Source organism: Macrotis lagotis, chromosome 1 (assembly GCF_037893015.1).
Source record: "Macrotis lagotis isolate mMagLag1 chromosome 1, bilby.v1.9.chrom.fasta, whole genome shotgun sequence".
Lineage (NCBI taxonomy): Eukaryota > Metazoa > Chordata > Mammalia > Peramelemorphia > Peramelidae > Macrotis > Macrotis lagotis.
Genome location: NC_133658.1, coordinates 536,009,504 through 536,034,715, shown reverse-complemented (window position 1 = coordinate 536,034,715; position 25,212 = coordinate 536,009,504). Strand labels below are relative to the sequence as shown.

The 25,212-nt window shown below is 35.9% G+C and overlaps 1 protein-coding gene across 2 annotated transcripts in view; it reads left to right on the top strand.

Annotated features, from left to right (window-relative positions):
- PDK3 (pyruvate dehydrogenase kinase 3) overlaps positions 1-25,212 on the top strand; it is a 137,510-nt gene that overhangs the window by 32,598 nt on the left and 79,700 nt on the right. Inside the window, exons 1-2 of one of the 2 annotated variants that reach the window (XM_074214228.1) lie at positions 15,035-16,898; positions 20,289-20,430. In XM_074214228.1, the coding sequence (XP_074070329.1) occupies positions 20,321-20,430 (110 nt within the window). In that variant the 5' untranslated portion in view covers positions 15,035-16,898; positions 20,289-20,320. Of the gene's footprint in view, positions 1-15,034; positions 16,899-20,288; positions 20,431-25,212 lie in introns of those variants that run through there. The other variant, XM_074214227.1, reaches the window with a different exon arrangement.

Sequence of the window (25,212 nt, the reverse complement as noted above, 5' to 3'; positions counted from 1 at the left end):
TCCTTACTTTTACCAGTTTTACTTTGTTACAAGAGATCTCTCGAAGTGGAAGTGATTTATAAATGATTGTAGTTTAAAACATCCATAAAACTTTCACAAAATAAGCTATGAAAAATTTCCAAACTGATCTTGTGCAAAACAGTGTCTCATTCTGTGCCTTGTGTCTGTCATGTTTCTTACTAGGAGGTGAGTTGCTTGCTTCATCATTGGTTCTACTGGAGTTATGATTGGTCATTGTACCACCTCTGCCCCTTCCTCTTTCTTAGAATAAACTTTTGCTCTCACACTTCTACTCTTGATTTTGTGAAATCATTTCCCCAATTCTTCCTTTCTTTATTTTGTTTTCCTTTTCTCTTCCTTTTCCATTTTCCTTAAAGCTCACCCTGTCTAATTAGACTCTATTGAAACCTGATAATAATAATAGGATTTTGAGGAGATGTATCATCTCCCCATATTAGAATGTAAACAGTTTATTCTTTTTTTTAGTCCCTTATGATTATTTGTTCTTAACTTTTAGTTTTTCTTGATCCCTGTGTTTACATTTAATTTGTATGTAACTGTGATCTTTTTGTCACAAGCAGTTCCATGAAACATTATACTCCCTGATGTTCCTTTCCCTTAATTTTTTACTTCCTTTTGTGGGTTGTCTTTCCCTGTTAGATTGTAAGCTCCTTGAGGTCAGGGACTGCTTTTCTTTTTCTTATTTCCTTATTCTTATTTCTTTTTTCTTATTTGTATTCCTAGCGCTTTACATGTAGCTCGGCACATAATTAACACTTAATAAATATTCAATTTAGTTGAATTGTTTTGTTGTCTCTTGGATTATTGACTTCTATTTGATGCATTCTAATTTTCAGGGAGTTTGTTGCTTCTGTAAGGCTTTTTTACTCCTATGCCAGGAAATGAGAGCTATGGAAGAAATTTCTTTTTTAAGATCTTTCTTCCATAGTTCTCATTTCTTTTCTATTTTTTCCTCCTACCCTCTCATTTTCATTTAAAAAATATGTTCAGACTCTTCAAAAATAATAGCAACAGAAACAACAATAACAAAAACCTCTTGCCTAAGTTGTTTTTTTCTTTGAGGCTTTGCTTTGCTTATACATGTTTTAGAGATGGGTTTGTGTTTTGAGCAACCCTGTCACCATAGTACTTGTTTATTGTGGTTTTTTTTTGTTTTTGTTTGTTCTTCCAGCCTATTTCTTGACTTTGAATTTTATGTTATGCACTTTTAAAGGGGAATATCTTTATTGGCCCTGTTTAGGGATATAGAGGGATACTTCAGGCTAGGGAACCTGCAGCTTTCAATGCTCCTTCTTTGATTTAATTATTAAAGTCTACAATGAAAATTATTCCTATTGTTACATTAGATTGAGAGACCCATTTTGGGAGAGATCAGTTTTGCTATATTGTATTAACTGCCTTTTTTTATAGGCAGCAAATAATAAGAATAATTAGAGTTTGTATTTTTGAACCTTTCTGTCAGTTGTGTTGTAAAGATCTTAGCAGTGATGATGGTGGTAATTTTCATTTAATAGAGCTTTAAGGTTTCCAAAGTGCTCTACTTATTTCCTTTGTCCATCACAACATATACTATATATTTTTCTCATTTTACATATTAGGAAATTGATGAGCAACTAGATGGTGAAGTAGACAGAGCACCTGGCCTGGAGTCAGGAATCTTGAATTCACATTCTCAGATAACTTACTAGCAATGTGACCATGGGTAAATCATCTAACTTTTGAATAATGACAAGTATAAAAATGCATTTTTAATTTAATATTTGTGAGCAGTTCTGTCTTTCTTCTCTCAGCTGTGAAATGGGGAGCATTATAATACCTACCTCTTAGGGGTTGGTGTAAGGATCAGATGAGATAAAGTGCTAACCCACTGCAAGGCAAAGTTGATACTACTTTGTACATGCTTATCATTCCCCTTCCCCTCTTCCCCTTCCAGAGGGACAGTGACTTGATTGGACATGTCTGAATCAAGATTTGCCTGTTAGACTTTTGAACTCTATGTCACACATATATTTCAGACTCATCTAAAATAGAATTCATTCTCTCCCCTACAAAAATATCTCTCTGACAGAATTCCTTAGTTCTTCCAGTGGCACCACTATTTCCTCTTCCTGTTTCAGAATCTCAATTTTTTTCTTGACTCTGTTCTCTCCTTACATCAGATATCCTTTAAATTGTTGTCTCATCGTTTTAATCCTCTATAACATCCCTTTCATCTGTTCCCTTTTTTTGTACTCCCATAGCCACCCCTGTGGTTCTGATTCTCATCTCTTCTCTACTGGCCTTGTTGCAATCCTTTCCTAATCAGTCTTCCTGCCTTGAGAGTCTCTACCCTTTAGTTCATCCTTTTCGCAGCTCCAAATTGATTCTGCAAAGTAAGTCTATGTTAATCTCTTCATTTTCACAGTCAGTGATCTGCAGTGGTTCTTTAAACCCTAGGATCAAATATAAATTCTTCTGTTTGACTTTTAAAATCTTCTACAACTTGAAGCAAGTCTACTTTGGCTTCCTTTCTTAAATTACTTCCTTCTATATGAAGTTCAGTCAGATTGACTTTCTTACTTTTCCTTACTTAGGCCAGGCATTCCTTTTTGGAACTCCATGCCTTTAAATGGAACTTCCTGGAACCAACTCTCTCTTCACCTCCTCTGCTCCTTGGAATCCTTTGAATTCTTCAGCTCAGCTCAGATGTCACCTTTTACTCAGCTTACCCACCTTACCCTTATCCACCTCTACCCCCACCCCCCAAGGTTACCATGTTTTTGTTTTTGATATACCTGTATAGTGCTTGTCTCCCTCTGCAGATTGTGAACTCCATGAAACAGAGACTGGTTCACTTTTATCTCTGTATCCTCAGCACCTTGCACACTGTGGGTGCTTAATAACTACTTTCTGATTGACTTGGGAAGGCTTCTCATTTCTTTCTCATACTTTAGGCAAAGATACATTTAGTGAAAGCATAGATTATTCTTTTAAGTGTTTTTAGGGATGGGAAGGGAGGTTAATGGGTAAATATTTATTGATGTTCCGTCATTCACATATTTTTAGTTAATAATAAGGTCCAATATTTTTCTGAAGCCTTTGATATCTTATCTTCTTTCACATATCTCTAGAGTGGCTCCTCAACACCCTCAGAATAATATTGTCTCTATGTCTCCCAGTCCATCCTCCCTCAAAATGTATGTCCAATGTTGCTCACCCATCTTTGTTTTCTGTACCACCTAGCTTGCCCTAAATTGTTTCTCTTGTGATTAATGGAAAAAGGAGTGAAGCATGACAAAATATTATAGATCTTTTCCATTTTGGAGGTATGGATAGGGAGTCTATTCCCCCTTCCAGTTTCATCTTAAAGTACCTTCAATACATTTTTCTTGGCTAAGTCTGATGAAAAACTTATTTTTCTCTTTAGTTGTTTCTCATTTTTTGTGTGAAGCATTATGGATTATATTTTTCAACTGTTATCCTATTTAAGGTTTTATGCATGTTAAAGAAATAAAGTATTTGGGGGGGGCAGCTAAGGTGGCTCAGTGGATAGAGCACTGGCCCTGGAGTCAGGAGTACCTGAGTTCAAATACAGCTTCAGACATTTAATAATTACCTAGCTGTATGGCCTTGGGCAAGTCACTTAACCCCATTTGTCTTGCAAAAAAAACCTAAAAAAAAAGAAATAAAGTGTTTGCTAGCATAGTAGCTTTCTAGTTTTTTTTGGTCTTCTCATCAATTTCGTTTATGTAACTTAGGCTTCCTTAGGAAAGAATCTTTTTTTTATTTTTAAAATTTTATTTAAGGCAACAGGGTTAAGTGACTTGCCCAGGATCACACAGCTATGCAATTATTAAGTGTCTGAGTCAGATTTGAACTCAGGTACTCCTGACTCCAGGGCCAGTGCTCTATCCACTGTGCCACCTAGCTGCCCCAAGATTCTATTCTTTTAAGCTTTTGATGTATTTAGTTTTCAAATAGGCTAAATGGGACTTAGTTAATTGGCTGCAACATCTTTTCCTTATTTTTATTCTTTGAGTTTAGTGTTGATCTTTGCACTAAGAAATCAGCACCATATTTGTCTTTTTTTTAAGGAATTTGGTAGGATTCCTTCTTTGCTTACTTTTTCAATTAGTATTGGAAATAAATATTATTTAAATTTTGTAGAATTCACTTGTGAATCCATCTTAGATATTTTTTTCTTAGGGAGTTCATTGATGTCTTGTTCAATTTCTTTTTCTGAAAAGGGGGAAGTATTTTATTTCCTTTTCTGTTAATCTGAATAATTTATATTTTTGTAAATATTCATTTCACTTAGTTGTCAGATTTATTGACATACAGTTGTATGATTATTGCTTTAATTTCCTCTTCATTGGTGATTAATTCACCCTTTCTTTTTTTTAACTCAAATTAACTAATGATTTATCTATTTTAGTTTTTCCCCCATAAAACCAGTGTAGTTTTATTTAATAATTCAATAGTTTTCTTTCTTTCAATTTCATTCTTCTTTCATTTGACTTGCAGAATTTCTTTTTTTCCCTTTCCCCTTTATTTATTTATTCTTATTTTGTACAAATAATGTTATTTTTACACATTACCAAAATATTCTTGTTCAAGAGTAAACATAATACCCCCTCCTTCCCAAAAAATATAGACCCACATGAGCGATAAAGTAAAGGGGAGAGAAAAAATTAAAATTAAATAAAAAAATAATAATTGTAGGTATGGCCAGGTAGCTCAGTGGACAAAGCACCAGCCCTGGAGCCAGGAGCACCCAAACCCAAATCTGGCCCCAGACACCCAACAATCACCTGGCTGTGTGACCCCATGCAAGCCACCCCAACCCCATTGCCCTGCAAAAAACCCAAAACAAAATAAAATAATAATAATAATAATAATAATAATAATAATAATAATAATAGTAGTAGTAGTAGTAGTAGTAGGGGTGGCCGGGTGGTGGACTGAGCACTGGCCCTTGAGCTAGGAGCACCCGGGTTCAAATCTGGCCTCAGACACCCAACAATTGCCCAGCTGTGCAGCCCTAGGCAGGCTACCCAGCTAGCCCCATTTGCCCTGCAACCTCCCCCCCAAATAATAATAATAATAATAATAATAATAATAATAATAATAATAATAATAAAGTGTGCTTCAGTCTGTGTTCCAACACCACCAGCTCTGTCATGGGTGGATCACATTCTTTAGGATAAGTCCATCACAAAAGTTACTTCCATATTTTCCCCCCGTTGGCATTTCTGATCGCAACTCCCTCCATTTGTGCTTCTCCACTACCATGTACTATATTTTCTCTCTCCTTTCACTCTGTCTCTGCTGTAGGGTAGCTGAGTGGCACAGCAGACAGATCCCCAGCCCTGGGGCCTAGAGGCCATGAGCCCACATACCACCCCTTAATCCAAGCATCCACCTGGCCCTATGGTCCTGGACAGGCCATCCAATCCCAGCCCCTTGCCAGAAGTAAAAAAGAAAATGTGTTATATCTGACCACTCTCCCCACCATAGTCCATCCTCTCCTCTATCACTCACCTCCCCCCACCCCATCCCCCTTCTTTCCTTACTCCAGATGCCTATACCCCATTGAGTATATATGCTGTTTCCTCTCCTAGCCACCTCTGATGAGAGTGAAGATTCCTTCATTCCCCTCTTGCTTTCCCCACTTCCATATCATTGCAATAGCTCATTGTAATAAAGAAAAAACTTATTATATGAGATATCTTGGCCTATTCCCCCTCTCCTTTTTCTTTCTCCCATTACATTTCCCTTTTTTCTATTGACTCCATTTTTATACCATATTTTATCTTCAAATTCAGCTTTCTCCTGTGCTTCAACTATAAAAGCTCCCTCTACCTGCTCTATTAAATGAGAAGGTTCATATGAGTATTCTCAGTATCCTTTTTCTATACAGGAATACATGTAGTTTATCATCATTTAGTCCTTCATATTTTCCCCTTCTCCTCCACTCTCTGTGCTTACACCTGAGTCCTGTATTTGAGGATCAAACCTTCTGTTCAGCTCTGGCCATTCCAACAGGAACATGTGAAATTCTCCTGGTTCATTGAAAGTCCATCTTTTTCCCTGGAAGAGGACATTCAGTTTTCCTGGGTAGTTGATTCTTGGTTGCATTCTAAGCTCTTTTGTCTTCCAGAATATTATATTCCAAGCCCTACGAGCTTTTAATGTAGTTGCTGCTAAGTCCTGTGTGATCCTGACTGCAGCTCCACAATATTTGAACTGTGTCCTTCTGGCTGCTTCTAATATTTTCTCTTTAACTTGGGAGTTCTGGAACTTGGCTATAATATTCCTGGGGGTTGTTTTCTTTGGATCTCTTTCTCGGGGAGATCAGTGGATTCTATCCATTTCTATTTTGCCCTCTACTTCTAGGATATCAGGGCAATTTTCCCGTAGTAATTCTTTGAAAATGATGTCAAGGCTCTTTTCCTGATCATGACTTTCAGGTATTCCAATAATTTTTAAATTATGTTTCCTAAATCTGTTTTCCATATCAGTTGTTTTTTCAATGAGATGTTTCACATTTTCTTCTAATTTTTCATTCTTTTTGTTTTGAAGTATTGTGTCCTGATTTCTTGTTAAATCAGCAACCTCCCTCAGTTCCATTCTTTGTCTGAAGGATTTGTTCTCAGAGAGCTTTCTTATCTCCTTTTCCATCTGGACAATTCTGCTTTTTAAAGCATTCTTCTCCTCAATAACTTTTTGAACTTTTTTATCCATTTGACCTAAGCTGGTTTTTAACATGTTATTTTCTTCAGCATTTTTTGGATCTCCTTGACTAAGCTGCTGACTTTATTTTCATGTTTTTCTTGCATCTCTCTCATTTCTTTTCCCAATTTTTCTTCTATCTCCCTCAGTTGATTTTCAAAGTCGTTTTTGAGCTCTGTCAATAGCCTGAGTCCAGTTTCTTTTTTTTCTTGGAGTGTTTAGATGCAAGAGCTTGTGCTTCCTCATCTTCAGACTGAGTGTTTTGATGCTTCTTGGTATCACAGGCAAAGTATTTCTCAATGGCGTTCCTCTTTTTCTCTGCTTACTCATTTCTCTACCCTGTGCCTGGTTTTGGGGTGCTTCCTGAGCTTTTGATTATTATTGGGACACCACCCCACAAGGATCACAGTGTTTGAGGCTCTGTCTTCCATCCTAGTCTGTGAATGACCCTAAGCCCACCCCTCTGCCACGGGGCTGAGGTGGGGGGGGCCCTGCTGTTCCATGGGGGGCCTAGACTGTGATCAGGATCTGAATGTGGTCAGAGCCCCAGACACCTGTTCCAGGGACAGAGGACAGAGCTGGGCAGTCTCTCTCTTCACTCCCCTCCCTAGGCTCAGCACTCATGCCCTGGGGGCTCCTGCTTCCGGCCTCTGCCTGCTTCAGGGTCCTGCATGTGGGCTGCCAGGCCATGCTGCTTGCTTTGTGCCCTGAGGGCTGGGCTTCACATGCTTGCTCCGGCAGAAGTCCCCCTGCTGATCCCTGAAGTTGTGCTCCTTGGGATGTAGGTCAGGAAACTGCCCTTGCTGCTGTGAGCCGAGGCTCCCAGTACCCTGGGGCTGCCTTTGGGAGGCTAAAGTTCCTTTGCTCTGGCGGGCCTCCCCTTCAACCCCGTGAAGCAGAGCCTTTCTGCTCTTTTCCAGGTTACCTTGGGCTGGAGAGTTGCCTCACTGCATCCCTCTGTGGGTTCTGTCTCTTGAAAATTTACTTAGAGTTCTTAATTTATAGATTTTGAGAGGGAGCACCTCTCCTGTTGCCATCTTGGCTCCCAGAATTTCTAATTTCGTATTTAATTAGAGGTTTTAAATTTGTTCTTTTTCTAATTTTTTTTAGAAATTGCATACTTAGTTCATTGATCTCTTCTGTTTTGTTCATGTAAACATTTAGATGTGTGAAATTTCCTCTATGATCTGCTTTGGCTGCATTTCCCAAATTTTGGTATATTTTCTTATTATTGTCATTCTCTTTGATTGAATTATTGTTTGTATGATTTATTGTTTGAACCACTCATTTTTTAGGATTAGATTATTTAATTTCTTATCATTTTAGTCTAACTTTCCATTGTCCTTGATTACACATAATTTTTTTGCATCATGATCTGAAAAAGATGCATTTGCTATTTCTGCCTTTCTGCATTGATTGTGAGGTTTTTATGCCCTAATACATGGTCAATTTTTGTGAAGATATCATATATTGCTGAGAAAAAGTTAAATTTCTGTTTATCTTCATTCAATTTTTTCCCCCAGAAGTCTGTCATAGCAAACTTTTTAAAAATGTGGTTTACCTCCTTAACTTCTTTCTTGTTTATTTAGTGGTTAGATTTATCAACTTCTGAGAAAAGAACTGCTGTTTACTTCTTCCTTTAACTCACTTAACTTCTCTAAGATTTTGGATTTTATACCACTTGGTGCGTGTGTTTATTTTTGATATTATTTCATTGTATATTGTTACTTTTAGCAAGATGTAGTTTCCTTGTCATCTCTTTTCATTGGATCACTTTTTCTTTGTTTGATATCAGGAATCCCACCCCTCCTTTTTTTACTTCAGCTGAAGTATATTTTGCTCCAGCCTTTTATCTTTATTTTCTGTGTGTGTTTCTGCTTCAAATGTGTTTCTTGTAAACAATGTATTATAGGATTTTTAATCCACTCTATCTGCTTTTATTTTATGGGAGTTTATCCTATTCACACTTACAGTAATGATTATAAAATAATAAATTGTAAATACACTGTGTTTTCCTCTATCCTGTTTTTCTCCTGTTTATACTTTTCACTCTCCTTTTATACTCTGTTCTTCCTCATCAGTGATTTGCTTCTGACCACCATCTTCCTCAATCTACCCTCTCGTATCAGCTTCCTCCTTCCTTTTCTTTCCCCTTTCCCCTCATACTTCCCTGTAGGGTGATATAAATTTCTTTACTCAATTGAGTCTGTATATTATACCCTCTTTGAACCAAACTTAATGGGAGTAAAATTCAAATAATGTTCTCTCTCTCTCTCTCTCTCCCTCTCTCTCTCTCTCTCTCTCTCTCTCTCTCTCTCTCTCTCTCTCTCTCTATTCTTTCCCTCTACTGTAATAGGTCTTTTGTGCCTCTTTATGTGATATAATTTACCCTATTCTGCCTCCCCCTTTTCTCCCAGTACAATTCTTTTTTAATGCTTAATTGTTTTTTATATATCATCTTATCAAAATCAACTTATACCCACACTTTCTGTCCCTATATTTAATCCTTCTAATTGCCCTAATAGAGATCAAGTTCTCAAGAGTTACAAGTAGCATCTTACTGTGTATGGATATAGACAGTTTAATCTTATTGAATAACATGTTTTTTTTCTGTCCTGTTAACGTTTTATATTTGTCTTGATTCTTATATTTGAAGGTGGTATTTTTTGTTTAGTTCTGGAGTTTTCATCAGAACAATTCCCTATTTCATTGAATGTCTAATTTTCCCCCGAAAAATTATGCTCAGTTTTGCTGAGTAGTTGATTCATGGCTGTAATCCAAGTTCCTTTGCCTTCTAGAATATCATGTTCCAAACCCTCTGATCCTTCAATGTAGAAGCTGCTAGATCTTGTGTAATCCTGACTGTGACTGTTTCCTATATGCATTATTTCTTTGTAGCTGCTTCTCAATATTTTCTCTTTAATTTGATAATTCTGGAATTTGACTACTATATTCTTGGAGTTTTCATTTTGAGATGTCCTTTAGAATGTAATAGGTGGATTCTTTCAATGTCTTTTTTACCCTCTTGTTCATATATCAGGGCAGTTTTCCTTGCTAATTTCTTGACAGTTGCTGCACAGACTCTTATTTTGATCATGGCTTTCAACTAGTCCAATAATTCTTATATCATATCTCCTAAATTTAATTTCCAGATCAGTTGTTTTTCCAATGAGGTATTTTACATTTTTTTCTATTTTTTCATTCTTTTGATTTTGAATGATTCTTAATGTCTCATAGAGTCATTAGTTTTCACTTGCTGAATTCTACTTTTTAAGGACTTATTTTCTAAAGTGATTTTTTTCCATTTGGCTAATTTTATTTTTTTTAAGGAATGGTTTTCTTCAGTCAGTTTTTGTTCTTCCTTTTCCAGATTGTTGACTCTCTTTTTACGTAACTCATTTCTTTTCCACCTTTCTCTTCTACTTCTCTTATTTGATTTTTAAAATCCTTTTTGAGGACTTCCAAGAAAGATTTTAGGGTTTGAGACCAATTCATGTTCCCTTTTGGGTTTTGCATGTTGGCAATTTGACATTGTCCTTTTCTGAGTTTGTGTTTTGATCTTACCTCTTGCCATAATGTATCTTCAGGGCTTTGGGTTTTTTTTTTTTTTTTTGCTAACTTTTTAGCTTATTTCATGATTTCTAAAGTTGAGCTATGCTCCTGGGGCACAGGAAGTATTTCCCAAGCTTCTTGCACTGGGGACCAGTAGCTTGGTCTCTGACTTTTTGTGTTGAGACTTGTGGGGCTCTAGGTTTGTCCACTGCACTGGGGTGACTTGGCCTAGTTGCAAATGCTGGGACTGAAGGCCTTACACCTGACCTGCTGTGCCACTAACCTAACTAGCCAGGACCAAGGGGCCTTGCTTGCTCATCCGCACTGTTGGCTAAGAGCCTCCCATTGCCTTACCTGGGACACCAACAGTTCTGGGCTGTGTTCCCCTTTTATTCAAGTGAGACAGATTTTCCCTCAAGTCCTTCTAAGTTATCTTAAGGGGGAAAATTGTCTCACTTGGGTTTTTTTTTGGGGGGGGGGTTCTGTTACTCCAAAATCTGTTTAGAGGCTTTTTTTTTTTTTAACATTGTTTCTACGGGCAACTGGAGAGAGCTCAGGTAACTTCTTGACTTCTTGGCTTCTTCTCTTTCTTCCAGATTTTTAATTCTTAAAAAGAATATTAAATTTCAAATCTTTCCTTCCCTCTTATCATTTCCTTGTCCACTGAGAAGGCAAATAACATGATACCAGTTATCAGTGAGAAATTACACAAAACATTTCCATATTAACCATGTACAAAACAAGGTAAGAAAAATAAACTGAGAAAACTATTTTAATTTGCTCTCAGAGTTCATCAGTTCTTTATCTAGAGATGAATAATATTTTTCATCATGAGTCTTTTTAATTGCTTGTGTTCTTGATCCTTTCTTTCCCCCATCCATAGTCTCTTCTTAATTACAGACCCCTTCAAAAAACCCTCCATTTGACCTTTTTAATCCCTTCATACTACTTGGTCTATATTCATTGACTTCATTTCCTTCCCTTCTACTTCTCTGACTTTTTCAGGCTGCTTTCAAACCACAGCAGTCAACTCTAGGTGCCCTTTTCAAAGTTAATCATTATTCTTTCAAAAAATACTTAAAAAATTTCAAATTGATTTCTTGTTTTTCCTGTCATCTTGATTTCCAAATATACTCCTGCCATACCTTGGAACACAAAATAACTTGGTGGGAGGGAACAGTATAGCAACATCAACATATCATTTAAGTGTAATATTTAAGTGTAATTAGTCCTCTACTTCTGCAAAGAAGAACAGGTTTGAGGCTAAGCTTGACTTTTTATTTCATAACTTTTGTTGCCATTTCTATTTATGTTATAGTTATTTATTGTATCTTTTTCCTTTTTTCCTTTTATATTTGTTCATATTTCTAACTAAGCTTCTCTGTATCCTTCAAATTTATCATATTATTAATATTTTTAGTATAGCAACATTACATTCCTATACTACAATTTGCTTAGCCATTCCTCAACTGATAGACATCTACTTTGTTGCCAACTCCTTAACTCTTATGAATATTGTAGTGAATGTGGTAACTTTTTAAATTTGATCATTTTTAGAATATATGCCAAGTGGTAGGATGGATGGATTTTTCTTAACAGAAATTCTACTTTCTTAACAGAATTTCAAATTGCTTTCCAAACTGGTTGAATTAATAGCTTTTGGGGGGATTTTTGAATTTTTGTTTTTGTTAGTGAGCTTGTTTTTCTTCAGCTAACCCCTCTAACAATACCTGTTCCCTTCTGTTTGTCATGTTTGTCATATTTCCTGGTCATGAATTTAAAATCTTAGATTTGTTTTAATATGTATTTTTCATATTAATAGAGATCCTTATGCTCTCTTAATTACCTAAATCTTTTTCAATCCTTATTTGATTTTTTTTATAGCTTTTGACAATAGTAAAGCCAGTTAATCTCCCCAGTTTTTACTTCACTTTTGTTACAACTCTCTTAGTCTGCTGTGTTGGATCATCATCTTATCCCCTGAAACTAAGGTTGGCAACCCCAGAAGACTCTGCCAGACATTCATTTGTCTCTCCTCATTCTCCTTTGTTGATGCAGTCAGTTTTCAGGGTTTCATTTAGCTCCATGCAAATGATTCTCAAATTGTTATTTCTGGTTGTCATCTCCCTCCTGAAGTCTCTTACCAACTATCTGCTAGATATCTCCACCTATATTCCTCATTGGAATCTTAAAATTCAAATCCAATAGAATTCATTTTTTGTTTCCCTAAGCCCATAACTCTTCTAAACTTCGCTGTTTCTCTTAATCATACTATCATCTTTACTGTCTTGGAGTTATTCAAGATATTTTCACTAATAATCTAGTCAAATCTTGTCCATCCTAATTTTCCATAACACCTCTAGCATCTGTCATCTTTTTCTCCATTCATGCAATAATCTACCCCAGTTTTGTTACCATTTCTTTTCTGGACTAAGATAATAACCTTTTAATTGGTCTCCCTACCTCTAGTTTCTTCATTCACCAATCTAACCCTCACATAAATACCAAATTGATTTTCATAAAAACCTAATTGTGACCAAATCACATTTGGAACACTAATAATTGATGTGAAAACTGTATAATCCTTAACGACACAAGTCCCTTTTCTACTACTTTAACAGTACAGTCATTCTAGAATTGAAGAGGTCACAAAGGACAAGATTCAAGCTTTTCTGTATTTTTCTTTTGTTTATTTGGGACCAGATATGAGAGTCAAGGTTGATTCTCAGAAAGCAGACAATTGGTTGCAGGGATCATACTTCAAACTTTCCCAACTTTGTAGAATCTATTAAATCTTATACTCAGCTACTCTTCAGCACCTGACATGTTAAGGAATTTGGAATAGGATTTTGCAGAAGTCCAAAATACTTGGAGAGTTTGTATCTAATAGTAATATTTCTTATGAAGGAATAATAATATATTGCCTATCTTTCAAGGTTGTTGTAAATAAACTTTGTAAATGTTAAAATGCTATAAAAGTGTGAATTGTTGGTATTGCCATTTTTCTTTTTTTGAATTCTTTGAAGGCAGTGGGGTTAAGTGACTTGCCCAAGATTATACAGTTTAGTGTCAAGTGTCTGAGGCAGGATTTGAACTCAGGTCCTTCTGACTCCAGGACCAGTGATCTATCCACTGTACAGTCTAGCTGCCCCTATTGCTATTATTTTGAATGTTATTATATAGGATCCCTGGAAGTAGCTTCCCTCACTCCCAGAGTTTCTGCTTTGACTTTGGTTACTTCAACCATTATCTAAGGAATCAACTCTTATGGAGATGACCATATCAACCTTGCCACCAACACCAGCTTCTGACCAATGAGCAAATAAGTCATCAAATAAAACATCAAAATACTTTAGTGAGAGATAGGAAGTGCCTTGTGCCAGGTGGGCTAAACTACCATCCTGAATGCCACCTCCCTTCAGATCCTGGTAGATCCCTGCATACAAGAACCCAAGAATAGAAGTTGCCCCAGGATACTGGTTATGCTTCCATTCTTAGCCTTTAGTCATCATTCAAGGGAGTGGAGATACCTCTCTCTTATGGAGATAAATAATCATGCAACTGTCTCTTTAGATTCTATAGTTCCCATCTTCTTAGCAAACATCACTACTAAAAACTCAGCAGGAAAAATTCTTAAATGGTTTCAATATGAATGAAAATGACACTAAAATATTTATTACCTCTATGCTACTATAATGTAGGACCATGGAGCTTTTAATAGTACAGTGGAACTCCTTTCTTGTATGTGTTGTCTCCTAACAGATATGAGTTCCCTAAGATCAAGGAACTATATTTCTTTTCTGTATGTCTTCCCAATGCTTAATATAGTGCTTTTGCATACAGTAAATGCTTACTATATTTTCTATTCATTCATATACATATTTAGTTTATAAATTTTAGAATTCGTCTGCATTAGTCATACTACTTTAGTAATGTGTGATTTTATGGATGTGCATATTTCATATGACCACATTGTTCTCAACTCATCCTATACCACCATACTTTGTGAATTTCTTTTTAAGGGAGAAATCCATAATTATTGTACTATAACCATGATAAACACTTTTTTTAAAGTTTTTGAAGGCAATGGGGTTAAGTGGCTTGCCCAAGGTCACACAGCTAGGTAATTATTAAGTGTCTGAGGCCGGATTTGAACTCAGGTACTCCTGACTCCAGGGTTGGTGTTCTATCCACTGCACCACCTAGCTGCCCCATGATAAATACTTCTAAAGAAAAAAGATTAAATTTCTTTAAGAGATTAAAATAAAAGTCTTTATTCAAAATGATAGAGAATTGGACTTAACAGGATTTTTAAGGCATCCTTGGGAAAAACTATGTTATTTATATTCAAATAAAACTTGACAGTTTTGAGAAACTTTTAGATCTGGAAGAATTTAGACGGACAGATTGAATGACCCTTCAATTTGTGATCATAAAGAGACTACAAGACAATAATATTAATTATTGAATATTCTTCCATGGACCTATATAACTATGTATATAGCTTTATTTTTACACAGACTCTTAAATTGTGGTTTTGATTTCAGATTCGTGAGTATTATTTCTCTGCCTAAAATCAATCTACAATAATTTTCCTCCATACAGAAAAAACTCATTTAGTACTTGGTGTAAAGGGAAAGAAAAGGTAAAATTTCCAGTATGATTTTTTTAAAAAATAGTTTCCTAGAATAAAGTGACTAGTTATAGAAATTGTTTTTATACATTTTTTTTTGGAGGAGAGGATTTCTCTTTTTACATATAGCTAGATTTTATGGCATTTATGAACAGTTTGTTTTGCAGAAAACAAGTTAATAGGTATACCTTGCTAAAGCAAAACCTAGATTTGAAAGATTCAGATTTGCATTTTTGAAAAATAAGATGTGATTATTCTTCTTAAAAAGATTCATGTTAGTATTCTTTTGGAGCAGCAAAGTCAACTACTGTAAAACATTCTGTCCAAAATAAAGCTCATTGTTTTTCTCTTCAAAAAGCATCTTTCTTACAAACATCCCTACTACTATCGAGAGTACTATTATCCTTTTAGTCAACCTTGTTCAAAAACTCAATTCCTCATTCCAATTGACCCTTTAACATCCAGGAAATTTATTCCTTCCTTTCCACTTAAACAGCTGCAGGACATTATCACCTCTCCCTTTAGTTATTGCTCCATAGAGAGGTCAGAGTAAAGCATTGGTCTGATCATTTTCAGCAAAGTCCACTGGCTCCTTTTACTTCTATTTCTCCACCCCACCTCCCTAACCTCCATAAAGAAAAAAATATGTGTCAAATGTTGTCAGGAAGTACTCTGGAAGTTCAGGAGTGTGAAAGAACATTATAGGCAAGAGTGAACTGAGAAGACTTCACAGAGGAGATGTTATGGGAATATAGCCTTGAAATACAAATAGGATTCATAGAGGTAAAGAGGATAAAGCACAATATTCTAAGCCATACTGTGAATCAAAGGCATGGAATTGGGAAATGGCAGGAGCAGAGGCTTTGTGTAGAGGGGTGGTGAGAAATAAGTTGATAAAAAGTACTTTGAAGGCTGTCAGAGGTATCCAGGGAGCCATTCAAGGTCTTTAAGCAGGGATGGGACTTGATAAAGAGCCTTAGAATGCAATTAAGATTTTCTGTCTTTATGTGAGATAGAAGGTTATATGAGATAGAGGTCTGCCCAAAAGTCAGAGGCAATATTTTTCTTTCCTTTCTGCAAGCTAGTTAGCATTGATGTTTTCTGTGAAAACAATAAATAGCAACAGATTTATATAGTACTTTAAGGTTTAAAGTAAAGGTTTTTAGAGACTAATTGACTTGCCCAGAGTTCAGACATACAGCCCCTTTAGTGAATGTAATGAAGTTAAGGCTCCTCTGCTAGGTTGCTGGTGGAGCTGACACCCAGACTCACTTCAGAAAATATGAAGGGGTTTTTTCCTTCACCATCCCATCTGCTTGTACTGACTAGCAATATTGGATAGAAGAGTAGGAGGAGGTTTCAGACTTCATTTCTAGGTGTGATCAAATGGAGAGACCTTATAACATAATGGAGAGAACCTGAGGGGCAGGAGGCAACTCTACTATGTACTCACTGTGTGACTCTTGGGGTATATGGGGGATGCAGAACCCTTCTCAGGGCTGCTCATCCACCTTGGGTATGCACCTATCACCTGACTCTTCCCCTGTGGCTCTAAAAACCTGTGGTCTGCATGGAGACAGTCTTACTAGGTTGAAGATAATTGGCAGACCTCAAACCATTGGTGAGTTATGTTCCCCCAACCCAGGGAAGATTCCACCATGAATAAGATTGAAACAGGTGCTTAGAAGCACTTAAATTCATAAAAGATGTATCCCAGGTCATCAATGACGAGGTTTTGATTTTTGTCCTCACATTGTTCTTCAGTGACTCAGGAAGAAAGAAGTGAGACTGATGACTATACAACTCTGCCTCACTGCAATCCAATTCCTACAAGTCAAGACATCACCCATGAAGGATGAACAAGAACTAAGTTCCTTACTGCTTTCTCCAGTCCTTCTTACGCATCACTCTCTTCGTAGTCTACAGTCCAGCCATACTGGCCTGCTTACTCTTCCACAACTGAGACTCCATTATCCATGCTGTAGGCCATACCTTTTCTTTTTTTTCTTTTCTTTTTTAGTTTTTTTGCAAGGCAATGGGGTTAAGTGGCTTGCCCAAGGTCACACAGCTAGGTAATTAAGTGTCTGAGGCTGGATTGGAACTCAGGTACTCCTGACTCCAGGGCCAGTGCTCCATCCACTTCACCACCTAGCTGCCCCAGGCCATGCCTTTTCATGGACTCTGCCCCATGCTTCAAATGAATCCCCTCACTCAACTTTTAGAATCCCAGGTTTCCTTCAAGACTCAGTTCAGCTAGGAGGTGCAGTAGATAGAGCAACAGCCCTGGAGTCAGGAAGACCTGAGTTCCAATCCAGCCTCAGTCACTTAATAATTACTTAGCTATAAAACCTTGGGCAAGTCATTTAACCCCACTGCCCTGCAAAAAAACCCCAAACAACCCGACCCCCCCCCCCCCAGTAAAAAGACTCAATTCAGGGAGATACTTCTCCATGAAGCTTTTCCTCATAATAGTATGTCTTACTTATTTTTTTGTGTTTTATATATGTGTGCATATATAATAGTTATATGCATACACACACACATATATATTTTATATATATATCTTCACTAGAATATAAATTTCTTGAGGGTAAAGACTCTCACAGTGCCTGCTGGTACAGAAAGATAACCAGAGATATAAAGAGATAGAGAGAGAGATGGAGAGGCAGACACAGAAAAACAGATGAGAGATATAAACAAAAAGTCAGAGAGAAGGAGAGAAACAAGAGCCATCTAATTGTGGAAGAAGTGTTGTTTAGTCCTTTGTGACCCCATCTGGGGTTTTCTTTACAAGAATACTGGAAGGATTTGCCATTTTCTTCTGCTCATTTTCTAGATGAGGAAACTGAGGTAAATAAGATTAAGTTACTTGCCCATAGGCACACAACTATTAATTATTTGAATCCAGATTTGAACTCAGGAAGAAAGTCTTTCTGACTCTAGGACAGTCACCCTATTCATTGTACCATTGCCTGGAACATACTTAAAAAATGCTTGTTGATTTATATAATTTAATATACAGAAGTTAGAGATATGTACAACATTTCTAGTCTGTAAACCAAGATAATGTTGCAGCATTTATATAGTATGTCTAGCTGTTAAATGAAAGTCATGTAATAATCATAACAATAATTGACTTTTATGTAGTATTTTAAAGTTGCAAGGCATTTTACATGTTACCTAATGTGCCTGCATAGTACTTCATGGTTTACAGAATGCTTTACATACATTATCTCATTTGATATATTGAGAATCCTTCATTGTAGTCAGTGTATTATGGGTTAGGTATTTAATTTTTTACTTTTAATAAAAGTACAAAGAGAAATTTATGGTAATCAGAATAAAATGCTCATTAAATATTGTTAATAGGCAGTGCATGGAAAAACTAGTTGAGTACCACTTTTTTAACTCTCTTGTGTTACAGTAGCTTTTATATATATATATATATACACTTCTCAGCTCTTTGCATAGGTGGTAATGACAGTGAAGTGGGTAGGTATTAAAAAGTGGTCTTGAAAATCTCATTTCTTACTTTTTCCTAAATTCAATCCATAGGTTATGAAAATTAAATTGATGCTCTCATTCAGCACTGTTTTGGGACCAGATGCCTCAACCCTTGATATAGTTTCTTTGAACTTGGATAGTTTACTGTGAGAGGCACTGAGAAGAATTTGTTTTGGCAGTGTGGATTTTGTGGATATACATACACACACACACACACACACACACAAACATATATATATATATATATATATATATATATATAGAGAGAGAGAGAGAGAGAGAGAGACAGAGACAGAGACAGAGACAGAGACAGAGACAGAGACAGAGACAGAGAGACAGAGAGAGACAGAGAGTTAGGAATTGGATTCTAGGACCTTATGAATTCCAGGAGTAGGTTCAATCTTTATGACTATGCTTCTTTACTACAAGTTTAATTATTTTGGGGGAGGAAAATGTATTAATTGTTGTTTTTCCTTTGAAACTTTGTTCTAAACTAGAGTTGTGATAGATTTTTTTTTCCTTTAATTTCCCCAATTGTTTAGTTTGAGTAGTTTGAGGAGAGTAAGGAAGAAAAAATGTCCAACCAGGAAAGCACTTATTTCCTGTCTTAGGCCTATTCTTGGTGTTTTCATTAATTCAGCACTAAAAACTCCATGGGAATGTATACATCAAATACATTTAGAAAATTCAGTGGGTGAGTGAGGTTAGGAAGAGACCATGGAGATGACAAGTTCATAGTGTGCTATGGTACCTATGTGCCTTGTGATTCAGCATGAGTTAAATAGAAGATGCAGAGAGAGCAGGTTAAGACTTGTTATTGTATATGTGCTTGGTTAGCTATACAAGTTGGTACATAGCACTAGCACTGGAAGAATAGCCATCTCCTGCTTCTATACCGACAATATTCCTTCTTCCTCTGATTTCTTTCTGTCCATGTTTATATATAAATGCATTTAAGTTTATACTACTAGTGTCCACATGATACTAGAAATATTGTTAAGGTTCTAAAACCTCATCTATAATCTCAAATCTGTATTTTGAAGCATCTTAAAGAACCTGACTTTAATCACAAAGGCTAAACCTGAGATAGCTTCTCTGATATATTTGAGGTTTATTCCTATTGGTTACTCCTCATTGAGCCACTAAAGGGTCCAGATAGGCCCTGTGGCAGCAACTCTATAATATCTAAATTAGGATATTAAAAAGTACTAAAGGAGTATTTTTTGTAGAAGCGTGTGGAAAACATTTGTGTGTTTATGATTTTTCCTCCTAAGAACCTTGCTAGACAGAAATGGACTAAAATTAAACCAAAGGGTCATAGATTTAGACTGGAAAGAACTTGAGTTAGAAATACTAAATGACGATAAGGAGTGTGTGTGTGTGTGTGTGTGTGTGTGTGTGTGTGAGAGAGAGAGAGAGAGAGAGAGAGAGAGAGAGAGAGAGAGAGAGAGAGAGAGAGAGAGAGAGAGAATTTGAACCTAGGTTGTCTTACTTTGAAGCCAATCATTTTTCCATTATATGATGATGTTGCAATGATATTCTGGTATTTGAGTATTATGCAAATGATTTCCTTTCCATTGTTATTACTAATTATTTGAAAAATCACTTTGGACTATATCTCTAGTCAGTTTTTTATTATTTAGAAACTTGCTTTGCCATTCTTGTCTCTTAAAACAAAGGGAAGTACTCTTCTAAGCCAATTATAATCTTCTTATTTTTACTTGTTTGTTAGTTTTAGAATCCACATTGAATGATGTTTTGATTTTTCTTACCCTATTGGGTAAGAAATAGCTGCTTCCTTACATAAATCCTTTTGTTGTCCATGTAATATGTTCATAAAACAGATAATTTTTCCTTCTTTGAACAGGACGTGACAATGCATGTGAGAAGACATCATACATGTTTTTACGGAAAGAACTTCCAGTGCGATTGGCTAACACAATGAGGGAAGTCAATCTATTACCTGATAACTTGCTGAGCCGACCTTCAGTAGGACTGGTGCAGAGTTGGTAAGGAATTATTTTTTCAAGGACATAATTATCCTGGAATTGTTTTGGAAATTTTAGAGACATAGTTCTGGTTTCTTGAATATTTAGGTGTTAGAACTTTTTTCTTAAAAAATGTATATAAACATTTTTAATTTATATCAAATAATTTGCTTTTTCATTGGGGGCATTGGGCTGGGAGGAAGGAAGAGCATTCAGAACTTAAGGTTTTGAAATTTGTTTTTGTCTATGACTAGAAGTGAAAAAAATGCATGTAGAGAAAACCTTGATTTTCTTGAGAAATTAATCATTCTGGATAGATGGATTTTCCTCATACTTGACTTCCATTAAAGTCCTGCTTGAGTGTCTTATCAGGATTTGAAGATGAATTTAGGTTCTTAAAGGGAAGGCCAGTAGAGCATAAACTCTACCTGGAAAGCCTTCTAGGATAGTGGATTATATTATAATTCTTTCCTTGGAGTAGATTATTTATTATTCCTCCAAGATCCAACCTTGAAGGGTGACCTCAAATGATATGGTTTTTGCACAACCATAGCAACCCAAGCACTTACAGTGAAACTTGTTTGAACATATCTTAATTGGGCAATATAGGTCATGTGACTAGTTTGTTTCTCCCATGTTTTGTTGTTGTTATTGTTTATTTTTTTGCAGGGCAATGGGGTTAAGTGACTTGCCCAAGGTCACACAACTAGTCAGTGTCAGGTATCTGAAGCTGGATTTGAACTCCCATCCTCCTAGAGTTCACATCCAGGGCATTTCCAGTCATCCTGATTCATATCTGACCACTAGATCCAGATGGCTCTGGAGGAGATGACTTAGCCCAACATCCCCTCACTCAAATCCAATTTATTTGCTTGTTATGACATTACCTCCCTGATATTATAATCTTTGAAAATGAAGTACAAACATTATTACTTACAGTGATGAAATTGGGAACTCTTGAACTATGTAGTGCAGATGAAGAAAATGAATTTGAGAGAAGTTATGCAACTTAATGTATACTAGAATCAGTGTGGGGCAAAGCTGGCATTTTTTAAAAAAAAGTTCTGTTGAGGAAAATGAATAAAAGAAAATAAAAGAAAAAAAGCATTCATTAAATACTTCTTCAACTGTGCAAGAACTGCAGAAGTCACAGTGATCTGTGAGATTATGGAGAAATTGACTGGCACTTTTTTTTTTCAAGGATAATTTCATCCTTCCTCTGCATTCAAATTTTTAACCTCTCTTTACCAGGTTCCTTTCACATTTGTTTGAAATGTTCTGCCTCATCCCTAAAAAATCCTTCACTCAACCCTACCATCCTCTCAGGTTATCATCTCATATCCCACTTCCCTTTCTCAGCTAAACGCTTAGCTTTGACTCTACTTTCTCTCTTCTCACTCCTTAGCACTTTACAGTCTGCCTTCTGCTTCATAACTCAACTTCTTAATTCAAAGTTGTCATGATCTCTTAATTTCCATATCTGATGGTCTTTTCTGAGTCCTTATTTTTCTTGACTTCTGTGTAATTTCTGACATTGTTGACCAACCTTTCTATATTTTCTTTCCTCTTCATGTTCTGACTCTTCTTCCCTCTCTTGATTTTTCGTTTATCTATCTAAATGTTCCTTCTCAGTCTCCTTTGTTGGCTTATTCATAGCACAATCCCTAACTCTTTGTGTGTGTGTGTGTGTGTGTGTGTGTGTGTGTGTGTGTGTGTGTTGTGTACTTCAAGATTTGCCTTTTAATGAGAAAGCTCAGAATATATCTCAAAGAATGCTTTATTGTGCTGCTTTTTACAGTCACTAAGATTGTTAACTTCTTGAGGCAGGGATGTCTCCCATAGAAACTTTTAAATTTCTTAATTGGTCTAGCACAATATGGTAAGTGTTACTTGCTTTCTTTATAAAGCTATATAGTTCTTTATATTTCTTTTTCTGTTGTAAGCATGTGTGCTGGCCAGTGATCTGGCAGTACTTCTGATTGCTTCCAAAGCTACTGATCTCTGTTTTTCTTTCCCCCTATTTTTCTTCATATCTTTTTTTGTGGATTCTTGAATTTTGCTTGAAATGCTCAGTCTTTTATAAACGTCACCTGCCAATCAGCATTCCTTTTTGCAAGCTGAACTGACTGGTGATAAAGGGAGGTCTTCATTTCTTCCCTGTGTTCATTTCTGGATATGAAGCCTTTTCGGGGGAAAGGAGCAGTAAAGATGGTTGCTTTTATATGTCTGAGCACTTCTGCTAGAAAGCTGATTTTTACATAGCTAGAAGTTTACTGTATTCTATAGATTTGATGAATATAAATTATTTTTTAGTTGCCAATTAAAATATTGGAGTTTTTTGAATAAATTTCTTATTTGCTGGTAACCAGAAATATTTTGACTTATTAAATAATTTTCTGAGGAGGGGAAAAATGGTCAAATTGCATTGAATCCCTAGTTACTGATGAATTATGACTATTGTCTCCACTAAGAAACAACTTTAATTTTTAGATAACTCATTTAAAGTTTTTTGTACTGGATATCAAATTTGGAAGTCAAAATAGCTTGTATTGTCTTCATTATCTGAAAGCTGTTATAAAACACCCCTCAGAAGCCAATTGCTGTATTACAAGTAAATAAACAGATCTGCTACCCATTAAGTAGAGCAACCTATTTTGTTATTTTCTTCTTGTTTTTTTTTTGCAAGGCATTGGGGTTAAGTGACTTGCCCAAGGCCACACAGCTAGGTAATTATTAAGTGTCTAAGGTCAGATTTGAACTCAGGTACTCCTGACTCCAGGGCTGGTGCTTTATCCACTGTACCACCTAGCCGCCCCAGTACTTTTGTTTTGACATAATCACTTTCCAAAAAACTCCCCATAGTACTTTTTTCTGTAGAAAAGTGAACCACAGCTACCTGACTGCAGTATGTTAATTTACAGTTTTGTAATTTAGTACTTGTTAGCAAAAAGATGGATTATAGACTTTATTAATATGGAACTGATTCTGTCCATTATGTTTGATCTGAATTTTGCTACTTTATAGTGTTATCTTTATTTACATTGTATATTACATGTATATTCTTTTTGGCTGATTGAATATTTACATGTAATATTCTTTTTGGCACTTCTTTTTTTTAAACTATCAGTTCAATTCTTACAATGTCTTTCATATTTGTGGTTGTGACCATTTATTTTAAAATATACAACATTAGTATAGCTGTGCATACAGCTAGCTATGTCAACATAAAGTGTGTGTGTATGTGTGTGTTTACGTTTTGCACTGTAACCAAACAGAGATATGTGTTGGGAAATGAAGTATGAGTTGTATCAGCTAAAAGCCTGAGACAATAGCTTTGTTTTCAGATAGTTGGAGAAAGGCTTGGATGGGACAGGAGATGATAATTTCTTTCTTAACTGAAAGTTGTGATTAGGCCATTCATTGGTGAAGAATTGTTAGACTATTATTTTAAGGCAGAACAGGCTTCATAGAGGAGGTAGATCTTTAATAGTGTCGAGGGTATGATGAATCATTACCAGTTGTTGAAGTTAAAATGTTAAGCATAAGAGAATTTGAAGAATTAAAAGACAATTGGAATGTTTAGGTGAGGGAGAAAGGAAGAAGAGGGGAGAGAAGGGAGACCATTAATACTAATACCAATGAAAACAGTATGTTTATGGTACCCTTATGTCCTAATTCAGGTTGGAATAAAAACTGGTGAAAGGTTGGTAAAATTGTCATATGTTTGCTGATATTTTTACTCCAGAGCTGTGTGGAGGTTGAGAGAAGAGCCATCCTTGGACTATATATTAATAAACTCACTTTCTTCACTTCCACTATCTCCATGTCCATATATGTAGTTAAATTTTGTAAACACTTATACACATCAAACTCTCTGAGTTGGTAATATCATCTCTGAGGTACCTGACATTTTATGGAGCCTTGGGGGCAGCAGGTCCAAAGGCAAGAATGAAATTTAAAAAATGAAAAAAAATCAAGATATGTGCAGAACAGAGCCCTTCCAGCAGAAACTGGCAAAAGTGAAATAAGCAGAAATATGAAAATAATATATCCAATGGCTAAAGCAGTATAAATGAAAATAATACTATCCACAAAAAACAAGCAAGGAAACAAACCTGAAAGCTTGTGTAATTATAATAATCAGGCTTGGCCTTAAAGATGACAGAAAAAAGTATACTTCCCTCCTTTCTTTGCAGAGGTTGGGGAGTATAGATTTGAAACACTGAATATTCTTCCATACTATGTGGATATGTTAGCTATTCTTGCTGTACTTTTTCTCCCTCTTTTATTCTTTGTTCATCACCCAGAGAGATTGATCTTTGGATATGAGAAAGGAAAGGGATGTATTTGGAAAGGGGCAAAACAAAGTTATTAACAAATATTTTTTAAATAATAAAAAGTTTTCTTTAATGACTTGATTTTTTTTTCTTTTTGTGTAGGCATAGTTTTCATGGAATTGGTTCCTTTATAGTCTTAAGGTCTAAATGAAAAGATATTCTTATATAACCTTGATTCAAGTCTGTGAGGTAGATTTAGAAAATAGGGCCTGAATTCATAGTACTTCAGTCCATAGAAGAATAATTATGAGTGATTCATGCTTATTCCCAACTTAGAGAGCAAAACTCTAATGGTGACCTGGAGGTTGAACTCCCAACCCTAAACTTGAAAAGATCCCTTACTCATTCCTCTGTGATTCCAATTGTGACCTTATGCCACAGAGGGACACCAGCCTTGGAAGGACAGGGTTGGCTCAGAAATAGTTAAATCTAGTAAATATATTCTTTAACAGAATAAAGTTAAGAA